Source organism: Gorilla gorilla, chromosome 2, assembly GCF_029281585.2.
Source record: "Gorilla gorilla gorilla isolate KB3781 chromosome 2, NHGRI_mGorGor1-v2.1_pri, whole genome shotgun sequence".
Classification (NCBI taxonomy): domain Eukaryota; kingdom Metazoa; phylum Chordata; class Mammalia; order Primates; family Hominidae; genus Gorilla; species Gorilla gorilla.
This window is the reverse complement of record NC_086017.1, coordinates 110990327-111015004: the sequence shown is the minus strand read 5'-3', so window position 1 is coordinate 111015004 and position 24678 is coordinate 110990327. Positions and strand designations below refer to the sequence as shown.

At 38.9% G+C, this 24678-nt stretch overlaps 2 protein-coding genes and 1 long non-coding RNA gene across 6 annotated transcripts in view; 1 reads left to right on the top strand and 2 right to left on the bottom strand.

Annotated features, from left to right (window-relative positions):
- LOC101137681 (cell cycle control protein 50C) overlaps window positions 1–1558 on the bottom strand; it is a 28087-nt gene extending 26529 nt beyond the window's left edge. Inside the window, 1 exon segment of the mRNA XM_004035975.5 lies at window positions 1445–1558. The gene's annotated coding sequence lies outside the window, so the exon portion shown is untranslated.
- The window catches only part of LOC115933981 (uncharacterized), a 139839-nt gene that overhangs the window by 74469 nt on the left and 40692 nt on the right, over window positions 1–24678 (top strand). The window lies entirely within an intron of this gene.
- CMSS1 (cms1 ribosomal small subunit homolog) overlaps window positions 6953–24678 on the bottom strand; it is a 362036-nt gene continuing 344310 nt past the window's right edge. For both annotated transcript variants that reach the window (XM_031009313.3, XM_055383549.2), the window contains exons 4-10: window positions 23060–23189; window positions 19102–19161; window positions 17657–17759; window positions 13560–13620; window positions 13057–13144; window positions 9142–9230; window positions 6953–7251 (exon numbers count right to left, since the gene is read on the bottom strand). In XM_031009313.3, the coding sequence (XP_030865173.2) occupies window positions 7168–7251; window positions 9142–9230; window positions 13057–13144; window positions 13560–13620; window positions 17657–17759; window positions 19102–19161; window positions 23060–23189 (615 nt within the window). In that variant the 3' untranslated portion in view covers window positions 6953–7167. The remainder of the gene's footprint in view (window positions 7252–9141; window positions 9231–13056; window positions 13145–13559; window positions 13621–17656; window positions 17760–19101; window positions 19162–23059; window positions 23190–24678) is intronic.

Sequence of the window (24678 nt, the reverse complement as noted above, 5' to 3'; positions counted from 1 at the left end):
TTAACCAGAGCTGGTATTTAGCAGGAGCTCAGCTGTCTCCAACCAGCCATTACTGAGTATAACTGACTTAGGATCAAAAAGGTTCTTGTGTTAAATGTCATGCCTAGGATGGATAGTCCCCAGCAAGGTCTGCAGAAACTAACATCTGGTGACACTAGGAAGCAATCACGATGGGCTATTTCTGGGATTTGGTGAGTAATTCAAGGCAAGCCCTTCCTGAGAGGGGGAAATGGATTTATCTTTAGGAACTTGCCTAAATCCTTGGAGATTAATACAAAAAAATAAAAGTTAGGGCTGTCAGCTTTTCTCCAAATGTGGCTGTCACTTAACATGAATATAAACTAAATTGGAAAAATACTCTCAGATCATAGCTAACTTTGCTATTTGTGATAATGAGGAAGAGAGCAGCAAACAGGGAATTGTAGAACACAGATGTCTCATCTCAGCAGCTTCCAATTTCTTTTTCATCCATAAAAAAGGCTCTAGTAGAAAATGTAGATTAAAAACATCTCTTCCTAAGCTCTCTTAAGTGCATGCTTTGGAGTACCCCAAATGAGACAAGAGAAAGGAAGAGGAAGATAATCAATGAGATGTTCAATATTGAAGTACAGTATTAGGTCTGGTTTTGGGTTTTTTCCCTTGTTAGAAATCCACTAACATTATTTTCCTTAGGCCATTAATAATTAATAATTACTTCTTTTAAAACTGGCATTTAGGATTTAGAATTAGAATTTTTAAAATTAGGGAGCATGTGAATTTCTAATCTTCCCTTTTAATTTACATTAGTCAGAGAAGCCAATCCTGGACTATTTTTGTATCAAAGAAAGTAATGACTTTGGCAAATGTACCTAGTTTGAAAGAATACAAAATTGATGCAAATGCTTACACTAGGAAGTTTCCAATTCAGAGTTAAAGCTTTCCATTTACAAACTGTATAAAAAGCAAAATACCAATGGGAAATTTTCAGCATGACATTTGAATCTAATTTGGAGGTGGCAACTAGTACGGTTGTTGGTATCAGACAGCCTTGTGTGAGGAGATGGCAGTGAACACTTCTAGTTAACATTTACCATTTGTTTTACTAAATAAAACATGGTCAAGAGCTTGGGTTTAAAAGGCAGTAAAAGGCTAAGAGATTAGATTATAAGAACAGGGTTGACCTACACAACATTGGGGTATGTTTGTGATTCAAATGCTTATTCCAACATTGGATTGGATGGCATTATATTACATAGATAATGCCTAGCAAGAGGGTAATTACAGCAAAAAACCAATGAGAATAGTATTTCTTAGACTATTTATAAAACAACAAAACCAACTAACTCAAATCCCAGACTAAAAGGAGCTTCACAGATAGTGTATTACTCAGGGTTCACCAGAGAAAGAGAACCAATAGGAGATTATATGACCATATATATATATATATTATAAGGAATTGGCTCACATGATTATGGGGCTGAAAAGCCCAAAATCTGCAAAGCTGATGTCCCAATTCAAGTCTGAAGGCCAACAGGCTGCCACAGAATCAGGAAGAGCCAATGTTTCAGTTAGAAGGCAGTCAGGCAGAATTCTCTTGGGGGGTTGGGGAGAGTCAGTCTTTTGTTCTATTCAGGCCTTCAACTGACAGGACAAGGCCCTCTCACATTATGAAGGGCAATCCTCTTTGCTCAGGTCTACCCATTTAAATGTTAATCTCATGCAAATATACCATCACAGAACACCCAGAATAATGTTTAACCAACTATCTGGGTATCCTACGGCCTAGCCAAGTTGCCACATTAAAATTAGCCATCACAGGTAGTAAGTACAAATATTTCTGGGACAATATTCTTGAGAGACAGCTAGATATACATTCTCCAGGTACTTTTATATTCATCTATTCCTCTCTTCTAAATAAATCTACTTTCAATGTGCAAATATACCTCATATGCATTGCCTTTCAATATTTCCAGAACAGGGTTCTTTTTCTCAGCACTACTGACATCTTGGGCTAGATATTTCTTTGTTGTGAAGGCTGTCCTGTAAGATTGTAAAATGTTTAGTTGCATCCCCGGCCTCTATTACCCATGTTTGAGAATCACTGTTCTAGACTGATACCAATACAATTTGTTAACAGCTGTTGTATTGTGGTATCACTAGAAATTTCAAAGTCTAGGTGCAGTGGCTCATGCCTGTAATCCCAGCACTTTGGGAGACTGAGGTGGGAGGATCACTTGAGCCCAGGAGTTTGAGGCTGCAGTGAGCTATGATGGCACCACTGCACTTCAGCCTGGGAGACAGAGCAATATCCCATCTTTTAAAAAAAAAAAGGAAAAAAAGAAAAATTTTAAAGTGATTTCTAACTTGTCTTCATTTTTCCTTAACCACTGTAGATAACCTTCTCAGGCATTAGCAGACATTTGTATATTTGGGGTTGCCTTATATTTCGTTGTCTTTCCTATTAACTGCTGGGATGAAAATATATATGCTAAATATAAAAATATATATTAAATATACATTATATGAATATACACATGTAATATTCATGATAGTCTCATATTTTGGCAAATTAATAGCAGCTTGGCAGATTGGTCTGAATTCTGACAGCACAGACCACAATGTCTTAATTTGCAAGTCTCTCCTCTGATACAATCATACTTGATGGCTTTTTTCCACATTAATCTAAGACATGTCACTTGACAGGAAGTTAAATGCCTCTATTGAGAAGGTATGTGGTCCATTTTCTTTCTTACCATTGGCCAAGAATATCTCACCTCTTAGGGTTAAAGGGATGAAAATGATAGGGTTAAGTTTAGCGATAGCTTAATGTTCATTCTGTGGTGGTTTTTTTTCTTTTAACTTACTGGGCTCTAGTGGGAATCCTGGAGAATGGAACCTACTCCTCTTTCCTCTGAGCTCCTGTGTGTGGCTTTCAGGCCACAGAGGTGCAAGGTGCATGAACAACAAGGTGCTGGTGTGCAGGCTTGTGTGATTTCCTGGATTTTGACTTGCTAGCCTGTTAGGCTCATTTACAATTTCACAAAATTGGAATGTAGAATTTTATATATCAGTAATGGCATCTGTTTGCTTTCCTATCTCGTTTGCTGTATATGCTTGAGTCTCCAGATAAGTTGGGTGTCTTGAAGTGGATATGGGAGACCTGGGTCTGACTTCTGGTTCTGCTACTTAAACTAGTGTATGTCCCTTCTCAGATTTAGTTTCATTGTCTATACAATGTGACTTATAACACTTCTTCTTTTGGGACTATTTCAGTGATTAAACATGACAGCTTATATATAAATGAAAGTTGTAAACACAGTGCTTGGCACAGAGTGGGTAACCAATCAACATTATTTAAATGAGTAAGAAAAGTAAGTGAATTTGAGCAACAAAATAAAAAACAATACTATTACCTTATAACTCATAGAATAAGTATCAATGAGTCCATACTGATGTAAATAAATAATTGAACAAACAAGTAAATGGGGGAAAGGAGATAATTGTTTCTTAAAGAAGAATTCTGTAATAAATGTAACACATGTTGAAGGAATGAGAAAAATAGAAAAACCATTACAGTAATGGCTGTCGCAGGCAAGAACTACCAATATTTGCTAGAATTAGCAGGCAAAAGTTTGAGGAAAAACAGATATTTGTATAGCCTCAAAGTACTGCCCCTAAAATAGATATTAATTGCAAAGGGAAAATAATTTTATAGAAAAAACTGGCAGATACCACCTTAGCCAGGTGATCAAGGTTGACATCACTGGTAATAAGACATATTAACATTATGTACCCCTGATATAATAAATCCAGAAGGACATACTCACTTCTGTGGTATTCTGGTCAAAAAATGCATAACTTTAATCAAATCATGAGAACATTACAGACAAATCCAAATTGAAGGACATTCTACAAAATACACGATGGATACTCTTCAAAAGTGTGAAGGTCATGAAAGATAGGGAAATACTGAGGAACTGTCACTGGTCTGAAGAAACCAAAAAGATACAACAACTAATTAAGTGCAATGTGGGATCCTGCAGTGAATCCTGGAATAGAACAAGGACATTAGTGGAAAAACTGGAGAAATCCAAATAAACTCTGTAGTTTAGTTAATTATACAGTACCAGTGATGACTTCTTAGTTTTGATAACTCTATTATGGTTATACAAGAAGTTAACACGGGGAAAGCTCAGGGAAGGGGATATGGGAATTCTCTTATTTTTTAAACTTTTCTATTAAGCCTGAAGTTTCAAAATAGAAAGTTTTTTAAAAAAAGTTAATGAGTAAGACAGCTGTAATTATATTGTTGTCTTTTTATATGTTTACAAAGGGCCAAATTCACTTGATGCTCTTTCTACCACTACCCTGCTGATGTGGTTTGGCTGTGTCCCCACCCAAATTTCATGTCGAATTGTAATTCCCAATGTTGGGGGAGGGATCTGGTGGGAGGTGATTAGATCATGGGGGCAGATTTCCCCCTTGCTGTTCTCATGATAGTGAGTTCTCAAGAGATCTGGTTGTTTAAAAGTGTATAGCACTCCCCCCTTCACTCTCTTGCTCTCGTTGCCACAAGAAGATGTGGTTGCATCCCTTTCATCTTCTGCCATGATTGTAAATTTCCTGAGGCCTCCCCAGCCATCCTCCTGTACAGCCTGTGGAACTGGAAGTCAATTAAACCTCTTTTCATTATAAACTACCCAGTCTCAGGTAGTTCTTCATAGCAGTGTAAAAATGGAAGAATACAAAAAATTGGTACCAGAGAAGTGGGACATTTCTATAAAGATACCTAAAAAATGTGGAAGCAACTTTGAAACTGGGTAACGGGCAGAAGTTGCAACGGTTTGGAAGGATCAGAAGAAGACAGGAATATGAGGGATGTTTGGAACCTCCTAGAGACTTGTCGAACGGTTTTGACCAAAATGCTGATAGTGATATGGACAATGAAGTCCAGGCTGAGGTGGTCTCAAATGGAGATGAGGAACTTATCAGGAACTGGAGCAAAGGTCACTCTTGCTATGCTTTAGCAGAGACTGGTGGCATTGTGCCCCTGCTTTAGGGATCTGTGTAACTTTGAACTTGGGAGAGATGACTTAGGGTATCCGGCAGAAATTTCTAAGCAGCAAAGTGTTCAAGAGGTGGCCTGGCTGCTTCTAAAAGCCTATGCTCATTTGCATAAGCAGAGATAACTTATATTTAAAAGCAAAGCAGAGCATAAAAGCTTGAAAATTTGCAGCCTGACCATGTGGTAGAAAAGAAAAGCCATTTTCTGGGGAGAAATTCAAGCTCACTACAGAAGTTTGCACAAGAGGAGCCAAATGTTAATAGCCAAAACAATGGAGAAAATGCCTCCAGGGCACTTCAGAGACCTTCGTGGCAGCCCTCCCCAGCCCCACCAAACAGGCCCAGAGGCCTAGGAGGAAAAAATGGTTTCGTGGGCTAGGCCCTGGGCCCAGCTGCTCTGTGCAGCCTTAGGACATGGCAGCCTAATTCCCAGCTGCCCCAGCTCCAGCTGTGACTAAAAGGGGCCAAGGTACAGCCGAACCATTGCTTCAGAGGGTGTAAGCCCCAAGCCTTGGCAGCTTCCACGTGCTGTTGGGCTTATGGGTGTGCAGAAGGCAAGAGTTGAGGTTTGGGAGCCTCTGCCTCAATTTCAGAGGATGTATGGAAACGCCTGGATGTCCAGGCAGAAGTCTGCTACAGGGGTGAAGCCCTCATGGAGAGCCTCTACTAGGGCAGTGCAGAGGGGAAATGTGGGGTTGGAGACCCTACAGAGTCCCCACTGGGGCACTGCCTAGTGGAGCTGTGAGAAGAGGGCCATCATCCTCCAGACCCCAGAATGGTAGATCCACTGACAGCTTACACTGTGTACCTGGATATGCTGTAGGCACTCAACACCAGCCTGTGAAAGCAACCATGGGGACTGTACCCTGCCGAGCCACAGGGGCAGAGCTGCCTAAGGCCTTGGGAGCCCACTCCTTGCATCAGAGTGGCCTGGACGTGAGACATGGAGTCAAAGATTATTTTGGAGCTTTAAGATTCAAAGAGTGCCCTGCTGGGTTTCAAACTTGCATGAGGCCTTTAGCTCCTTTGTTTGGGCCAGTTTCTCCCACTTGGAATGGGAGCATTTACCCAATGCCTGTACCTCCATTGTATCTTGGAAGTAACTAACTTGTTTTTTATTTTACAGGCTCATAGGTGGAAGGAACATGCCTTGTCTCAGATCAGACTTTGGAGTTGGACTTTTCAGTTAATGCTGGAATGAGTTAAGATTTTGGGGGACTGTTGAGAAGGCATGATTGTGTTTTGAAATGTGAGAAGAACATGAAATTTGGAAGAGGCCGGGGTGGAATTGACATGGTTTGGCTCTGTGTCTCCACCCAAATCTTATGTTGAATTATAATTCCCAGTGTTGGGGGAGGGACCTGGTGGAAGGTGACTAGATCATAGGGGCAGATTTCCCCCTTGCTGTTCTGCTGTTCTCATGATAGGGAGTGAGTTCTCACAAGATCTAGTCATTTAAAAGTGTGTAGCATTTCTCCCTTCACTCTCTTGCTCTCTTGTCGCCATGTGAAGATGTGCTTGCTTCCCCTTCACCTTCTGCCAAGTTTCCTGAGGCCTCTCAGCCATGCCTCCTGTACAGCCTGTGAAACTGTGAGTCAATTAAACCTCTTTTCTTTATAATCTACCCAGTCTCGGGTAGTTCTTTATAGCAATGTGAGAATGGATTAATATACCTGCCACCCTTTTTGCTGGGACCATGCCTCAGAGTTTACAAATCTGCTCCCCATGTACTATCTCCTGGAATCCTCAACAATGCTGTGAGACATTCCCACTTTGAGTTGATAAGATGGGGCTCAGAGAGGCAAGACCTTAGGCTTGCCTAAGGTCACCCAGCTGCTCTTTCCTTTCTCCTGCACAGTTACATCAGAAGCCAGTTGGTGACAGAAAAACACGGTCCGCTCAACAAGGATCATACACAAGCTGGTGATACTTTATTATATAAGAGAGTTGTCAAAAGGACAGTTTCATTTCTGTTTCAGAATCCCCACATTCCAGTGATCCATCTGTTGACACAATTAACATAAACTATTTGCTGATATTTACTGAGTGCTTGCAATGTATCAGAGTCATTAAATAAGATGCAACTTCTACTGTGAAAACTGGAATCTTCATTAGGACACAGACTTAGAAAAGGCCCAGTTTCAAGGATTCTGACTTGCACAGACTGAGCACTCCCATTTCCAGAAGTTCGAATACCTCCTTTCTTATCTAAATGAGAGAAAAGGGGAGAAAAAAAAGATTAAGATCAAGCCAAAATGGTCTTGGTGAATAAATTCAACCATCAGGACTCCCTGATATTTACCCAGCTGTTATGGCCAGAATCAGAGAGGGCAAAAGTCCTAACACACATTTGATTCAGAGTTGAAATTTTTAAAATTATTATTATTATTATTTTGAGACAGAGTCCCATTCTGTTGCCCATGCTGGAGTGCAGTGGCGTGATCTCGGCTAACTGCTATCTCTGCTTCCCAGGTTCAAGTGATTCTCATGCTTCAGCCTTCTGAGTAGCTAGGATTAGAGGTGTGTGCCATGATACCTAGCTAATTTTTGTATTTTTAGTAGAGACAGGGTTTTGCCATGTTGGCCAGTCTGGTCTTGAACTCTTGGCCTCAAGTGATCCGCCTGCCTTGGCCTCCCAAAGTGCTGGCATTACTGGTGTGAGTCACTGTGCCTGGCCTATTATTATTATTGTTTTGTAGAGACAGGGTCTTGCTTTGTTGCCCAGGCTGGTCTCGAACTCCTGGCTTCAAGTAATCCTCCCACCTTGGCCTCCCAAAGCACTAGGATTACAGGTGTGCACTGCCATGCCTGGCAGAATTAAAATATTTATATAAATGAAGGAGGAGTTACTATATAAAACATTAGTTTCATTAAAGTGCCCTTTTGTTTGCAGCCATTCAAAATAAAATGCTATACAAAGGTGTTTCAAGGACTCCACAGTGTGCTTTCTGTAAACAAGATTATATACAATAGTTCAGTATAGGATTTTATTGCCTTAGGATAACTGCTGAGAATGACAGCAACAGAATAAAAATAACTATAGGCGACAAGATGTTTTTGGACATTTCTCATTATTAGAATTAGAAACTTAGTAGATTAGTCAGATTTAATATTATAACTGAAATAATCAACTATGGCCTCATGCCTGATATCAAATTTGTTAAACCAGTTTTAAGAAACCAGTCAAGTCAGGGGACAAAATGCACGACTGTGTATGTGTGTGTGCATGTGCGTGTGTGTAACTGAGCAAATTGTTTTTTAACCTGAACTGATGTCTGAAATAACTCACTGATCAATTATAATCAGGTTTGGTCAATCTGGAGATATAGCTTTATGTGATAAATTAATTCATTCAGCATGTTTGGAAGAGTATTTCCAAGCCTCTTTGATAGTTACTGCCATGATTTGTTCTTGGTTAGTGACTGGTAAACATTTTTTTTCCTAACAGCTACTGTGAAGCATCAGGCTAGATTGAAAAATTAGCCCCATGATAGCGTGGTAGGTGGCAAAGTAATTTTTTCACATTATGATGATAATGGATTGTTTTTAAAAATATATAATGAGCTAATACTGTGCCCATAAAGGCATTCAGTCATTCAATTCTGATCAACTGAGACATCAAAAAATTTCCCCACCCCATGAACCAAAATATCTTTCTAAATTAAGTAAGTGCGTTCTTGGGAATCCATGTGGAGATGCTGGCAGAGGCAAGTTTGTACCCCTGCTCCCCTAACCCGAGCCAAAAGTGCACATATAAGAATGAAAGATAAAGACGAGTGTGTCTACAAAGAAAGGCACAGGAAAAGTGCAGGTCCTTCAGATCTTCTTGTTTCTCAAAATGGTCTCTAGTGAGGAGAGGCCATTGGTCATTTAAGGAGCAACAGAGCTGATTCCCATGAAACACATGGAAAGGATACAATTATGTGTAAGGGGACGAGGTGGCCTCTATAATTATAGTTAGCTCAGAGTTAAAAAAGATAGAAATCATTTCAAAATCTAAAATGTGCTGGCTCCTCATGTCAAAGACTTTATTACTGTGTTTGAACTAAGTTCAAATAGAGAAAAAATGATTAAAGGCAACTGCTGGTTACGTGGTACCTCGGGAATGTCCATCATTCTCCTCAACTTCTGATCTCTCCAGTTCCAGTCAAAAACCAGAAATTTTAAGGGGTTCAAATTAAGGCCACCTGAAAGAGACAGGGAGAGAGTTGCTGTAGTAAAGACCTCATGACATAAGCTTATTAAAATGATTTTTTATTCTCCGGGTTAGTTTTTGTCTCATATGTTGTCCTCTCCCCCAGTAACTAATCTCCGCACATTAAGTGCTGCCCTTCCCTGATGGAAAACAAATGCAGCACTCTGAGACTTGCTCTTCTTATCATCTCATCACTCCTCCTGAGGAAAGCAGAGAAGCTGCTCTTGCTAAGCTCCTCAAATGCTCACACGCTGGCCAGGCATCCATTTCATGAAGCCCCAGAGGCTATAGTCTCATTCCTGACAGGGATTTGCTAAGTTAAATCCCGCAGTTTGGGGTAGTTGCCTTTCAAAGGAGTTGAGTCCATGGAGTCTGCATGGCTCTCAGGAGGTGAGTGGGGAGAAAGATGAGGACAGGGTTGGGTGGTTCATTTTAGGCAGAAAAGGAAGTTGAGATGAATAGGCTCTATTCAGCTATCCTTCGATGAGGTTGGTAAATCACTTAATGACTCCATTCTCTGCTTTCCTGTCTGTCTAGAAGACAATTATGGACTGTGAGGGCTGAAGGGGACCTCAGGGATTGTGTAGTCCTCAGATGTCTCACAGTTGGGCATAGAGTCAGTTCTTGCCTCTGCTCCAAGCTGTTCCACGTCTCTTGTGTTAACAGTACCTGCAGCCTTCCTCTCCTGTGGCACTTCCCCTCAGCTTTTCCCTGTAGTATTTAAATACTTTCCTCTTTGCCCCTAATACTTGTTCATGCTTTTTATAATTCAAATGCCTGTTATTAAAAACTCTCTGCAAAATTAAAATAAAAATAGTGAACTGGAAAAGACAATGAGTTGATCATCAGTCTTCCCTTAATATAACTGCTCTCAGGAAAGCAAATAGGTACAGCCTCTCTGGAATGAAACTGAGGATAATATTATAACAGCTTCAAAATGCTTTTATTTGATCTCGAATTCCTGACCTCAAGTGATCTGCCCATCTCAGCATCCCAAAGTGCCGGGATTATAGGCGTGAGCCACGGTGCCCAGCCAAAATGCTTTTATTTGATAAAATAAATTTCCTTCTATGACATATCCCAGTGAAGCATCAGAAACATAAACATAGCTACTTGCAAAAATGATCACTGCCACATTATTTATAATAGCAACAATTTAGAAACAACCCAAAGTCTACCATAATAGAATTGCAAAAAAATAAATTTACAATAGAATACTGTAAATAGTGTAGCTATATAAATGAAAAATTAAACATGCTTCATGACAAGGAAGGTAAGTCCTCATGAGATATAGCAAGTGAAAAAGGTAGGTTATAAAGTTATGAGATGCAGTATAATCAATCTCTGTTGTATAAAAATAAACATACAAATGTATAGAAAAAAGACTGAAAGGAAATACATTCATTATTAACAAGAAATTGCTTCTAAAGTGACTTGTTTTCTTCTCTGTACATTTTTGCATTTTCAAAGGCTCCTATAGTCAGAAAATCCCCTTCATTACTAAATTAAAACAACACAATTGCCTGTAATTGTATACATCCCAATGTCATGGGATATCTTTCGATGTCTGAAAACTATCCTTATATATCAAACATATAAACATCTTATTAAGTCATAAACAGCTACATATATGCTATTGGTGTCACTCTGTTAGATTTTTCACTTTTAGGGTGCTGGGACTATTCTCTTTAAACACTTTGTATGTAGGCAAATACCTGTGGTTAATGAATATGAAACCATTCATCCAATTAGAATCAGATGTAAAAATTATTTTCATTAATATTTAAAAAAAATCGCCCTTTAAATGATTTTTCCATATGAAATAAGCCTTCATATTGAGGTCTCAGGGGCTGGGGAAGTCTGGTGACACACAAAAAAATCTGGATTCCAGGAGGGGCTGGTGGTGAATCTTTATTCACCCCCTAAAAGCTGTTAGGGAGGCAGAAACCAACCTGAGAGTCCATCCTTAGCTTCTGATACCCAGCCAATTACTCCCAAATCTGTGTCTCATAGAAGTCCTTGGTGCCTCTCATCTGTTCCTTAACTTTCAAATGCCATAGGATGTCCACAAGACAAAAATCCAAACTCCTCAGCTTACTGTTCAAGGACTTTCCTCAAATTTCTTTCCAGTTACATCACCTGCTACTAGAGCCCACGAAATTTCCAAGCAAGAAAGTTGGGCTCTTTAATAAATAACTAATATTTGCTAAGTGTTTAGGGTGTGACACTTAGTGTGCTGAGCTCTTTATTGGCGTTTTGTTTTTATAACAAACCTCTAAGTAGCTACTATTACTATCCCTGTTGTTCGCACAAAGAAACAGGCTGAGAAGGGTTAAGTAACTTGCCAAGGTCACAGAGCTGGTAAGTTGCTAGACCTGGGATTTGAATCTGGAGGTCTGAGTCCATCACAGGGGCTCTTAACTGCAACACTGTTTTACCTCCTCATCAATTCCTTGTGATATACCATGTGCATGTGCCTGCTTTCTGAGAATCTCACTGGGCTGTTCTCCCATTCATGAATGCTTCCTCTGACCCTCCTGGCCTATTTCAATCCTCCCCACACTTCAAAGATCAGTTAAAGACCCTGCCCTGCAGATTCAGGCCAGCATAACTATCTCTTTCTCATTTCAACTCTTGCAGGACTTAGAAGTGCTCATTTGGCTCTTGGCATTTACTGCCTCATGCTATCGATCTCAGTCTATGTACACTTAGTTCTTCAGCTGGATCAGGAGCTCCTTAAGGGGAAAAGGCTCTAGAACCAGGAAAGCCTGGACTGACAGACCTTGGAGAGGGTGACTTAACCCTCTGAGCTTCAGTTCTCTCTCATAAAAAATAAAAACGCTAGCCTGTAAGGATGCTGTGAGTGCTAAATGAGGTAACATATGTAAGGGTGTCAAGCGTAGCGCTGCATACAAGTAGGAACTCGAAAATGTTGTTTCCCTTCCTTGTGAGGGGCAGCCAGATTTGTTAGTTGTTGGTATTTGTACAAAACTCTGCATATAGTGGGTTCAACTAACCCTGGATGATTTTCATCTGGAGAGAAACAACAGTAGTTTTAGCTTTTGTTGCTCCCTGGCAAATGACCATCTCTATAATGAGTTACTACACTGATGAACACATTACTTTTAGATATATAAAATAATCTGAGAGTAGCTCCAGACAGTTATTTAAAAAAAAAGCTCTATTATATAATACGTAAGTAATTTGGAAATAAGTATTGAAAAGAAATCATTCAATCTGCCTGGTAGGTAGAAGAGGTAATAAGATAATTGGCAGGTTAGCAGGTTCTTAGGCTACTGGCTTTGAGAAAGTCGGCAAACTATAAAAACCCACCAGTGGATTTTGTCTAGAATACTTTCTGTAAAGCACTAAAAGAGAAACACATTTGGGAAGAACTATTATGGAATGCCTGCATTACATTCATGGAAACTACGTTTTTTGTTTTAGTATGTTTTATATACCAGCCCTCAAAATGGGAGTCTCCCCAAGACTCAGTGGAGTGACAGGGAACTGCTCAACTCAAGCAGTGGCTGCACACTGGTGGAATGAAGGCTATGTGGATCCACTAACCTGCTTATAGCAGCTGGAATTTGACTCTGTTTAGGTGGGCACATGTACTTCAGTTTGCCACAGTCCTTATCATTCCCTATTGTGCTGTACTTGCTGGTTGGTTTCAGAGATTAAAGGCCGAGTTTCCAATTCCTGAATTAACACAGAGGTCTGGTTTGTGTATATCCTGAATTTAGTTTCTGAGACTCACATGTAGGTAAGGCAAACTCCCAGCCCTGGGCAAGAGTATCACTGCCCTCTTGCCATACCTTGTTTAACAAGTTCTTTAATTCTCCCCGGAGTTCCTACACCCAGGTGCACCACACGCTTCTCCAGCAACTTTACCTGCACCTGGACCTGTTCCAAGATGAAAGAGAAGAAAGAAAAGGAAGTCATTAAGAAAGTGCAATCTTACACCAATTTAGAACATTTTATCTCAAAGTTAAGAAAGTGAAATACAAATGGAGCTACCCTTGTGTAGGGTCGACTTCCAGGGCAGAGATGAGCATATCCCTAGAAAACTGGTAATCTTCAAGGAATCAAAGGGTCAAGCCTCAGGTTCTATACAGGGACGGAGCATGGCAGTAGCGACTGCCGTACTGGGGAGGTAGGTATGCAGAAGCATAGAATTTAAAAAACCAGAAAAGTTGTTAAATGTTACATAAGGAAGGAACTCAATAAAATATGTGCTAAGGAGATTAGGAGAAGAGGTTGAAAGGAAAAAGCTGAGGTCTGGGAGAGGCCTTTAGGGATCACACAGGCCCCTGCTTACCTTTATGTGCTTTGCAAATAATTTTATAACTTTGCCGTCTCCTCTGAATGCTGTCATCGACCTAATGAAAAGAAGCAGGTGAATGCTTAAGAAAACCAACTCATTCTAGGCCACGATGACTACTTAAGTATTATGTCTTGCTTTATTCAAAGGATGTGTGCATATGTGTGTATATATGTGCATACGTACATACAAATTCTGAGATTTGCAGGTTAGCCAACCTTTGCAATGAGAGTGGGGTGGCCTTTTATTCAGGCACACATCTGGGTTGGCTTCACACTGCCATACACAAGGTCAACCTTACTTAGGCTTCCTTGATTACTGAAACACATGACCTGCCTTTCATTTGTAATACAGAATTCCTGTATTTCAGGTCCCTGGCAGAAAATTCATCTTCCAACTATGCAGCGCAGTTCTCATACAAAATTTGGTTGCAGAAGATATCTTGGAGCGGTGATGTCAGCCCGTTCTCTGTGGAGCCAAGGGCATCTACAAAGGTCTGCCTGTGGTGGCCATGAGGGAAGCCAGGAGATGAGCCTGAAAGGGGGAAGAGGGAGGGCTTCTATCCTTCTATCACAGCTGTCCTTTCTTATCTACTTTGTAGACTAAGTTCCTCTATAAAATTTTATAGGTGGAAATGAAGCTTCAGCCAAAAAGCAGGAAAAGAAGGAAGGAAGGAAGGGAAAGAGGAAGCAAAGAAGGAAGGAAAAAAAGTAAGAAGAAACCACTGACACAAAGGACTGGCTGAATTAAAGCTATGAGGGCAGGGGGTTATTGTAAATGAGGTGATCTGGGAAGCAGGGGTGAAGACTGAGGGGCACTTGGGAGTGATGCCCCCAGTAAAGGGGTCAACTAGTGCTCAGCTTTCCAGTTATGATGATGTGAGACTATGGGCCTAAGACCCTCTGATTTTTAGAGAAGCCAGAAATCTAGATTTTTATATGTGCAATCTGATTTTAAATATGGGCAAGTCACTCACAAATTTTTTAGGTGACAAAGACTTGTAGGGTAAACTTAGCCTTTGAGTTGTCACTTTACAGTCTCTGGCTTACACCAGCAGGACAGGCAGTCCATTTAGTTTCTAGGTAGTCAAGAAGCTAGATCTATCTACAACAATCCAGACCACCACCAGCTCTGAGGGCCGAGACGGCGCTGGTGCACCTGCCGTGCCTGCCTTTCTACCTCTACTTTGGCATCAGGTCCTCAGCTGGCACCAACAGCTGCTCTATAAACAGCCACATAACATTATCTGTCCAGGGTTTTTGTTGTACAGATGATACTGAGAATGCTGCTGTCACTATGTCACAGAGGGGAAAACTATTTCTCAGGGAACTTTTTTTTTTTTCTTCTTAAACCCACAGCATGTCATCAATCTGGCAACTGATAATGTTTCCCAACAGATCCTGGCTGTTGGAAAGTGCAGGCCCCCAGTTGGGGCCACCTTTGCAACTGCACAGGGATTTATCGATGTGATTTTCAGCACCATTTCTAGCTCGCTTCACCTAATTTTCTGTTCTTTATTTTTTCCTTGCTTCTATTTTCACAACCTGTTTCTCATTTGTTGAATGTATTTCTATATATCATCTATATTTGAGGACAGACCTAACATGGGTTTACTACTTTCCTTCATATATCGTTATTATATTTTGAGAAATATTGACCAGTAAAAACATATGAGTTTGCAGAATAGTGAATCATGCTATACAAGTTCTGTTGCCTCAAGTTTTTACTTACACATAAGCTTTCTCCGTGGCAAGGTTAACCAGGAAGACAATTTAAAATAAGTCATGGCTCTCAATAGAACAGATGTTCTTATAAAAGTTAGAATTATTAAATATTAGTCTTTATGAATAGGGCTTGTTGTGCCTACTCAGAAATCACCTTTTGTAAATCACCTAACCTTGAAATGGATCATAGTATTACTGGGGACACAAAAAAATACTGCGAATTGGTAAATGAAGTGTGACAACACAGTACTTTTATGCCCTCAGTAAGGAATTTATGTATAACAAAAGCTCAAATCAATTTGATAGCTTTATTTTAAGAGTCCACCTCCAGGCCACACTCTTTGCCCTTAGCATCTGAATGTGAAATGAGGTAGTTTTTAAAGCACTGAAAAGTCAACATGAATTCCCATGATTTCAGGACCGGCAAGTACAGCTGCCCGGAAGCAGTTGGAATCTTCCAAGATAATTATGTTTAGAGCAGAAAAAATGGAAAGAAACACAAGTGTTTCACTGGGAGATTATATGCTACAATATAATGTGTGTGCATAATGTGATACAATTTAATGTGTGTCTCCACTTCAGTGGAGAAAGGAGGGTTTGAAGGACTATTACAGTTTAACAACTACTTTTCTAAATTCATGATTAGATTAGTTCATTTAGAAAAAACAGATGTAAATAACTATTGAATATCTAGATTTGCACCTTAGTCTATTTGACCAAGTTCCTCTTTCTTCATGACTTGGATTTTCCTTTGTTTTGTCTCCTGTCAAAGCCTGGCCCAGAGCCAGGCTCTCAGAGAGAGCTGGTCCTAGCAAATCCCATCTGACTCTCACGGCTCTTCTCTGAAAGCTGAATGTTACTACTGACAAGTGGAAGCCTTTTTGTTTATTCTACAAAAACAACAGTAAATGAAAACATATGTGCAAGCCCTTAGTAAAGCACTGACAAATTATCTTTAAAACATAATCTTTACCTTTAAGTTTCTGTTCCATTTGGAATTTATCTTGTTATAAGTGAGATATGAATCCAACTTTATTTTTCCAGATGGCTACTCAGTTGTTCCAACACCATTTATTAAACAATCCATCTTTCCCTACTGATTTCTGATTTGTCACCTTAGGCATATGCTACATTTTCATATGCATTTGGGTCTGATCCTGAACTTTCAATTCTGTTCCACTCATCTGATCTGTCATGCATGTGCCAGTTCCATACTGTTAATTATTTTGAGACTTCAGAGTGTGTGTGTGTGTGTGTATATATATGTATATATATATGTGTGTGTATATATATATATGTGTATATATATGTGTGTGTATATATATATGTGTGTGTATATATATATATATAATTTGTAATCTCTAGGAATATAATCCTCTCATTAGTATTCTTTTTCAGAATTTCTTTGCCTATTTTTAGTTGTATATTATCCCATAAGAATTCAGAACTAGTTTATCCAGTTAAAAAAAAAAACACAATTCTATTGGAGTTTTACTAGGAATGTGTGAAATCTGAAGGCTACCCTAAGTAAAACAGACATCCTTACAATATTGAGTTTTCCTGTTCAAGAATATGGTATACATTTTTGATTGTTCAAGTTTTCTGCATCCCTTAGATGATGTTGTCTGTACATAAGTTTTGGTAAGTATATTCCGTGGTATTCTATCTTTTCTTTTTATAATGGAGATGGGGTCTTATTATGTTGCCCAGGCTGGTCTCAAACTCCAGGGATCAGGAGTTCTCCCACCTCAGCCTCCCAAAGTGATAGCATTATAGGCACGAGCTGCTGTGCCCGGCTTCTGTCTTTTCTTGTTACTATTTTAAGTCAGATCTTTTCTTCTAACTGGTTGTTTGGGGTATGATCTGGCTTTTACCCTTGCTCTCTATAATGTGTGCTCTCCACACAGCAGCCAAAGTGAACCTTTAAAATGATGATTCAGATCAAGTAACTCCTCAAAATCCTATAATGGCATCCTATCTTGGGGTCTTTTGTGCTTACTCTCCCCTCTACCTGGAATGCTTTTCTTCCAGATAGCTGCTGGGCTTTCTTCTTCACTTTGTTCAAGTCTCTGATCAAATTGTCATCTCCTTAGAGAAGCTTTCTGTGACCACCCTTTTAAAAGTAGTCCTGATCTACTTATATCCCTTTGCCATGCTTTATTTTTTCCTTACATAACTTATCAATGTACCTGACGTTATAATGTATCTTCATTTGTTTATTATCTGTCTCCCCCACTGAAATATAAATTCCATGAGGGCAGGGACTCTGTTTTGTTTATTGCTACATCTCCAGCACATAGAACATAATAGCTTGGCATATATCAGTTATTCAGAAAACATTTATGATATGGAATAGGTGAACCTTCCAACCTAATGAGCTCCAGGGCTCGGATGGCCGAGCTGCAGATGATCAGCATCAGGACCGATTTCTTCTCACTGTGGTTCTTCCTAAGTTTTACCCACTTAGGACAAACTGGAAAAAAGACCAGGAAACAATTATTTGAAATATGGCAAAACAGGGCACACCTCCCAAGTTGAGCATTTCTTCTTTGTTGAGTATTTAAACAAAACAAAATATACTAAGCATGGTTCATTATAATTACAATTGTAATTCAATTTTCTGGTTATTGTAAATATTAGATTAAAATAAAGTATCATTAATTTGTAACACAAAACAAACATACCAAGTCCCTAAATGTGACTAATTTTAAAATTAAGTAAAAAAATTTGGAATATTACATTTTTGATATTTTAATCTAGGTTTGATACTTGAAGACAATGTTGATTAAATAGGAAACAAATTCTGATTCAATCATGTTAAATTTTAAAGGGACATTCAACATAAGATATAAAATGGAACAAACATTTAAAAACAGCAAACATTTACTAAATACTGACATGGTGCTAAGCACTTTACATACATTTTCTTTTTAGTTCTCATAATCTAGTGAGTTTGATTCTATTATTACCTAGATTTACATTTTCTGAATTTGAAGCTGAGAAAGGTTTATGAACTCAAGTTGAGTGTCATCAGAATTGCTTGTAGTTTGAAAGAAGAATGGAAACTCCCTATATCTAAACTATTTCATTGCTGGCCATGAATAAATGACCAGTTGATATGAATAATTTAATTATTGCTGGCTACATATAATACATATTGAAGGGCCAGACACAGTAGCTCATGCCTGTAATCTCAGCACTTTGGGAGGCTGAGTGGGGAGGATCTCTTGAGCCCAGGAGTTTGAGACCAGCCTGGGCAACATAGAAAGAGCCTGTCTCCACCAAAAATAATTAAAAAAAAAAATTAGCTGCTTGTGGTGGCACACAACTATAGTCCCAGCTGCTTGGGAGGCTGAGACAGGAGGATCGCTAGAGCCCAGGAGGTTGAGGCTCCACTGAGCTGTGACCAGACCCACTGCACTCCAGCCTGGGAGATGGAGTGAGACCCTGTCCCTCTCCAGCCTCCCAAAAAATAAATTTTGAAAAGATAAAATTAGATTGACTTCACAATAGCCATGGTCTGAGTTGTAAACATGCAAACAGAATTTCAGAATCTCACAGATGGAACACATATTACATAGTCCATCTTCCTAATTTTTCAGATAAGAAATTAAGTCCAGGGGAGTACTCAGTGACTCGTCTCAGGTCAAACAGCAAATTGGTGGGGGACCTGGGACTAGAACACCATTCTCTGGATTCCTAGAGCAATAATGGCCTAATGTGTTATAAAACAAAAACGAGACCAAAACCTAAATTCCCAAAACCAGAGCAAAATAAGAATGAGTTTAAATAGATTAAAATCAGAGTTTACTTACTTTCTTTTAGGTATGAGGAAAGACTGTGAGTCAAATCATTGGCCTTGAGGAAACAGGAGTCTAGAAATATAATAAACATGCTTTGTAGATAATTTTGTAAACACACACACAATCAAAATAGATTATATGTGAGTTATGAGTGATGTATAAGGTTGTAAAATATTAGTGAATTGGGGGCCCATTTTATATCTTAAAGTGTTGCCTATATTTAAAATAACAGCAGCAGCAACAAGTAAACTTTTAACCTGTCACGGAGCTGCCCATAATTTCTTAGAGCAGTGAAATAGGAGCTTCTTACATCACTCAGCAGATTTATGCAGCAACTTTATTTTCCAAATCCATAAAATAGGGACTACACAAATGCAAAATGAAGTGGCTAACAAATCTATGTAAACATGTTGAAACTCACTAGTTATCAGAGAAGTGCAAGTTAATATAATGAGCATACTTTACACACTCATTAGAATGGCAACTATTAGCAAGATGTATAATACCAAGTGTTGTTGAGAATGCAAGTTGATGGAAACTCTTGTGAACTGTAAGTGGAAATATAAACTGGTATAGATATTCTGGAAAGTAATAATATTAATATGTATATACCCTATAATTCTATCATTTCAATTCAAGGTAAATAATAGAAAGAAATTCTTGCATGGTCTATTAAGGTACACACACAAGGATATTCATCCTGACATTATTTGTGATAGCAGGGTGCTTGAAGCAAACTAGGTGTCCATATCTGGGAAAATGGATGAGTATATGTGGTAGATGGAAACGCTGGAATATTATGTTGCATTTAGAAGCAATGAACTAGATATGCATAAAACTACTTAGTCATACCTGGAAAAAGTGTCAAGTGAAGAAAGAAACAGAATGAAAGCATTAGCACAAAGCCATTTTAGATACATTTTAATATGTATATACATACACAGGATGACATATTTTATAAGAATATATATATATTTTTAAAAATTCCTATCATATGAAAATAGAGTTTGGATTAGGGAAGAATGAGAATAATGTCTCAAAATACAACACAACATAACAATACAATAAAAAACAATATAACACATTAAAATAAAACAGGGGCTGGACTGATCAAAATGAAATTTATGTTGTGACCCAGCACATATAACTCATTAAGTGAGTAATTCAAAGCTGTTTTCTCCTATATTGTTGTGGAGCCTTTGGTGGTCTTTATAATGTCCCAAGCCTGGATACGATCAGACTCACCTGGAGAACTGAAGATACAGATTTCTGGGATGAAGTCTCTTTTGCATAGTGAATTAGAATCTCTTGGGGGTGGGCCTGGGAATCTGATTTTTAAGAAGTTCCTGGGCGATTCGGTTGCAACTAGCCTATAGGCAATTAGGAATCACTAATCCAAATCACACTGCAGCTCTCAGGAGACAGCAGAGAAGTTAATTAGCTCTGGGTGACTCCAGCCTTGAAATCCTAATTAAGTGCCCATGTGTATGACATTAACAATGTACAGTGCACAATATTAATTGAAAAGACATGTTCCTGCCCTACAGACACAAACAACCTCAAATCAAAACCAAGTCAGAGGCTCGACAAACTAAATAGGAACAGTATGTTATTATTTATATCTACCTTATATGTGTATATATAAGGGGATTTATGTCCCTCCTTGAGCCTATTCCAAATAACCCACTGTATCTCCTTCCCCATATCTAGCTTAGATCTCCTCTCTGTCCTTGGTCTCATCAGTGTAGTGACCAGGGCCTGTTCTCTCAAACCTTCCTCTGATGTCTCAGTTTATTGTGTCTTAAATGGCCTAATTTTTTTAACTAAAAATAAAAACCTGTCCTTTTTGGTTATAATGTTATTTCAAACATATTTTCCTTCCTCCCCAAACCATGACCACACATTCTTGCCTAACTATATTACTGAACTCTAATAAAACAATAATACCAAACAAATTCACTATGGAACTCAAATGACTCCTTAAAAGTTTCTTCTGAGCTTTGACTCTCTCTAACTCCAGAGAGGAGCAAGGTTTACGATGTTCCATGAGGTTACAGAACAGCAGTGGTCCCATTGCTCACAAATCCTTCCTAAGTTCAAGTTGCTCTAACAAAAAACTAGAATGGAAAACTGACCATTGAGTCACAGTAAAAATTAAACTTCAGTTAAAGCTTCAAAAGTGGTTTTGTTAGAATAGTTCCTGTGATAGTGCAGTCAGGACATAGTTTTCACAGCAGAGGCCGTGGTGTGCTGAGAAGAGTGGATTATAACTGCTATTGGAACTGTCTGGGCTTAGTAAGTCTAAAAGTCCAGATCCTGCTCATGTGCAAATGCACTCCTTCAATTCCCTAAAGGGTAATCTCCTTGGAAAACAGACAGGGCACTCATGTCTCCAAACCCAATGTGTGTTTTTGAAAAAGGATATCACAAAAGAATTATAAAAATTCAGGGAACAGATTGTTTTTCAGCTTCTCAAGCTTCTAGAAAGCATAAAGTTGTAATGGAAAACGGAAATCAAGCCACCCTCTACTTTTTCCAAAAGCAATATTAGATATGCCTAGTAGTCTATAAATAGCTCATCTGAAGCAGTTGTACCCAAACTTTTATGGTTTGATTTTATGACAACATCTATTTCCTCCCATCCCTGCCTAAAAGAGTTAAAGGATGCATTATAATTTTGAAATTAATTAAAATTAGTTGTTTAAGCTGGGTGTGGTGGCACGTGGCTATATTCCCAGCTACTCGGGAGGCTGAGATGAGAGGATCCACTTAAGCCCAGGAGTTCGAGGCTGCAGTGAACTACGATGGTGCCACTGCACTCCAGCCTGGGCGACACAAGACACTGTCTCTAAAATAAATAAATAAATATTTTTTAAAAATTAGCTGTTTAAATTTTGTAATATCTTTTAGCTTAATTATAAATACACTAAGGCAGAGGATCTAAAATTCTAGTAGGCTTAAGAATCCCTTGAGTCAAAGTGTCAGCCTCGCAAAACATGCAGAATTTTGTTCCTACCTTTTGACAGTTTGCTTGAAAGAGTCTGGCCTGCAACCTAAAATACTATTCTAAAAACCATGACTAGAAATCCATAATAAGAGCAACAACAAAACTAAATTGCTTATTAAGGCTAAAGTTCTTGTCTATAATAGTTGAGTAAATCAGTGTTTCACATCCATACTTTTAAATGTGTACTTTAACTTCTATCCTCATGATGAATTCCTACTCATTGAATAGTCTGTTAAAAAAATGCACACCCAACAATTAGCCTTTTGAATAAAAAAATACAATCACAAATCTTAATATTAGATTTGACAAATACTGTTTAGCATCCAGTAAGGATATAATCTATCAGTTAAAACTATTTGATATAATCTATCAGTTAAAACTATTAGATTGAGGAAAAGAAGTATTATGTTTCTTTTTTTTCTTTGAGATGGAGTCTCGCTCTGTCCCCCAGGCTGGAGTGCAATGGCGTCATCTTGGCTCACTGTAACCTCGGCCTCCCAGATTCAAGTGATTCTTCTGCCTCAGCCTCCCAAGTAGGTGGGATTACAGGCGTGTGCTACCAAACCCAGCTAATTTTTGTATTTTTTAGTAGAGACGGGGTTTCACTATGTTGGCCAGGCTGGTCTTGAACTCTTGACCTCAAGTGATCCACCCGTCTCAGCCTCCCAGAGTGCTGGGATTATAGGCGTGAGCCACTGTGCCTGGCCTGAAAGTACGTCTCTTTAAACAATTATTATTATTCTTATTTTTAATAGCGATGAGGTCTCACTATATTGCCCAGGCTGGTTTCAAACACCTGGGCTCAAGCGATCCTCTAGCCTCAGTCTCCCAAAGTGCTGGGATTATAGGCATGAGCCACCATGCCCGCTGGAAAATGTGTTAATTGACTGCCTGAGACACTTAACCATAACAGATACTTATGTTTTGCTCCTTGTCATTAGGAAAATTGAAGCTTGGCTATACCTGGCAGGTTCAGTTCTTCTAATTCAATCACCGAGCGTCTGCTGCTATAATAGTCCTTCATCAGCTTCTGTAGGTCTTCAGGTAACCCTGGTTTTGGTTCTGATTTTGCAAGAACATCAGTAATTTTCTTCTAAGATATGATAAAGAAGAAAAATGGGACGACATATTTTAAAATGGCATTTGGTTGGAATAGGTTAGTTCCTCTGGCATTTAAACGGCACATAGCTTTTGGTGTTAGCCAAGTGTGAATGTGGGTTTTAATAAATACATTTGAGAAAATTCACTAAATACTTCTTGGACATAACTATTGCTTTGAAAAATGAAAAAATGATCTAGAAGGCTCCCTGTAACTCTTGGTCTATGACTTCCAAGAGAACTACATTTTTGCAGGTGTCTCCATACTGGGGTATTATTTTCTGTTAAAAGTAAAGAAATCTCATTGCTATGGAGAGCTCTCTTTTAGCCCTAGATGATTTATATTCCTGTAGGATTAGAATTTTGAGAATTTCTTGCCCAATCTGGTTTTTGAGGTGCTGAGTCTTAGTTTGGATTTCTGTCATTAGTGTAAAACCCGCAGTAGGAATCTGAGCATAGGGGCAACACCCTCGATTCTCAGGTCTTGGATAACTGATGGTATTAAAGTGGCCCTATGCAAAGTAGAAAAAATATTACAGGAAATACTTTCCAACATCAATTTTGATTTGGACTCATTTGTGTAGCACGTATTGAATGCTGCAGTGTAGTAGAAACCCACAATCATTCATTTATTTCCATCATAAGCTTCCCTTCTCACTTCCTTCTAATGTTCCACCAAAGATCCAGAAGGAGCATTCCCCACCCCTGACCCCAGCTTTTCCCCCTCCTTCTACAATATCCTCATTTCTAGACACTTGCCAAGAATGGTCAAGCCTCTGTCAAAGGAATTAACTTTTAAAAATATGTCATCAGTGGGCACATTTTAGTGTGACCTCAGTCAAGACTAAACTATCTAGCTAGAGTTTTGACCTTGAGCCACCAAGAACTTAACACTCCAGAAGGCCATTAGTGTACAAATTATCAAAGAGAAGTTAAAGTCACTTATTTAAGGACTTGCCAAACCTCAGCCAATTTGGCATCTCCCATTTTCCTATTTGGCCATTTGTAAGAAAAGAAAACATATGCACACACACTCTCAGTTTTCTAAAAGCTTGCTGTTAAGTAATAGGTTTGAGTCCATCTTCTTTCCTCTAATCCCAATCGTATTTCCTCGGCTGACTTCAGCAGCAGACCCCTCTTGGCAGGGAGAGAATTACACTGCTGTTTTCACAACTGTGGGAGAAGGTCATAGCTAACCATACTTTCTCCAAGGCTGAGCCATAAAAAAGTTTGTATATGAGAAAGAGTCTTTCCTATGCTCACCAGCAAATATCAAAATGCAAGGTGGGGGAGCTTTTTTGACCTAATTTATGGTTCCAAATTAGTCAGAAGTGCCTCATACTACCTTCATCTGCTTATTATTTTCTTTTTATTCATACTTTAAGGTATAAGGTCTTAAAATCTGGAATGAATAGAAAAAGGAGGTTGGTATATTTCTTTTCATGGACAGAGCCAGAAGGGCCGGGGGAGGATAGCTCTGGACT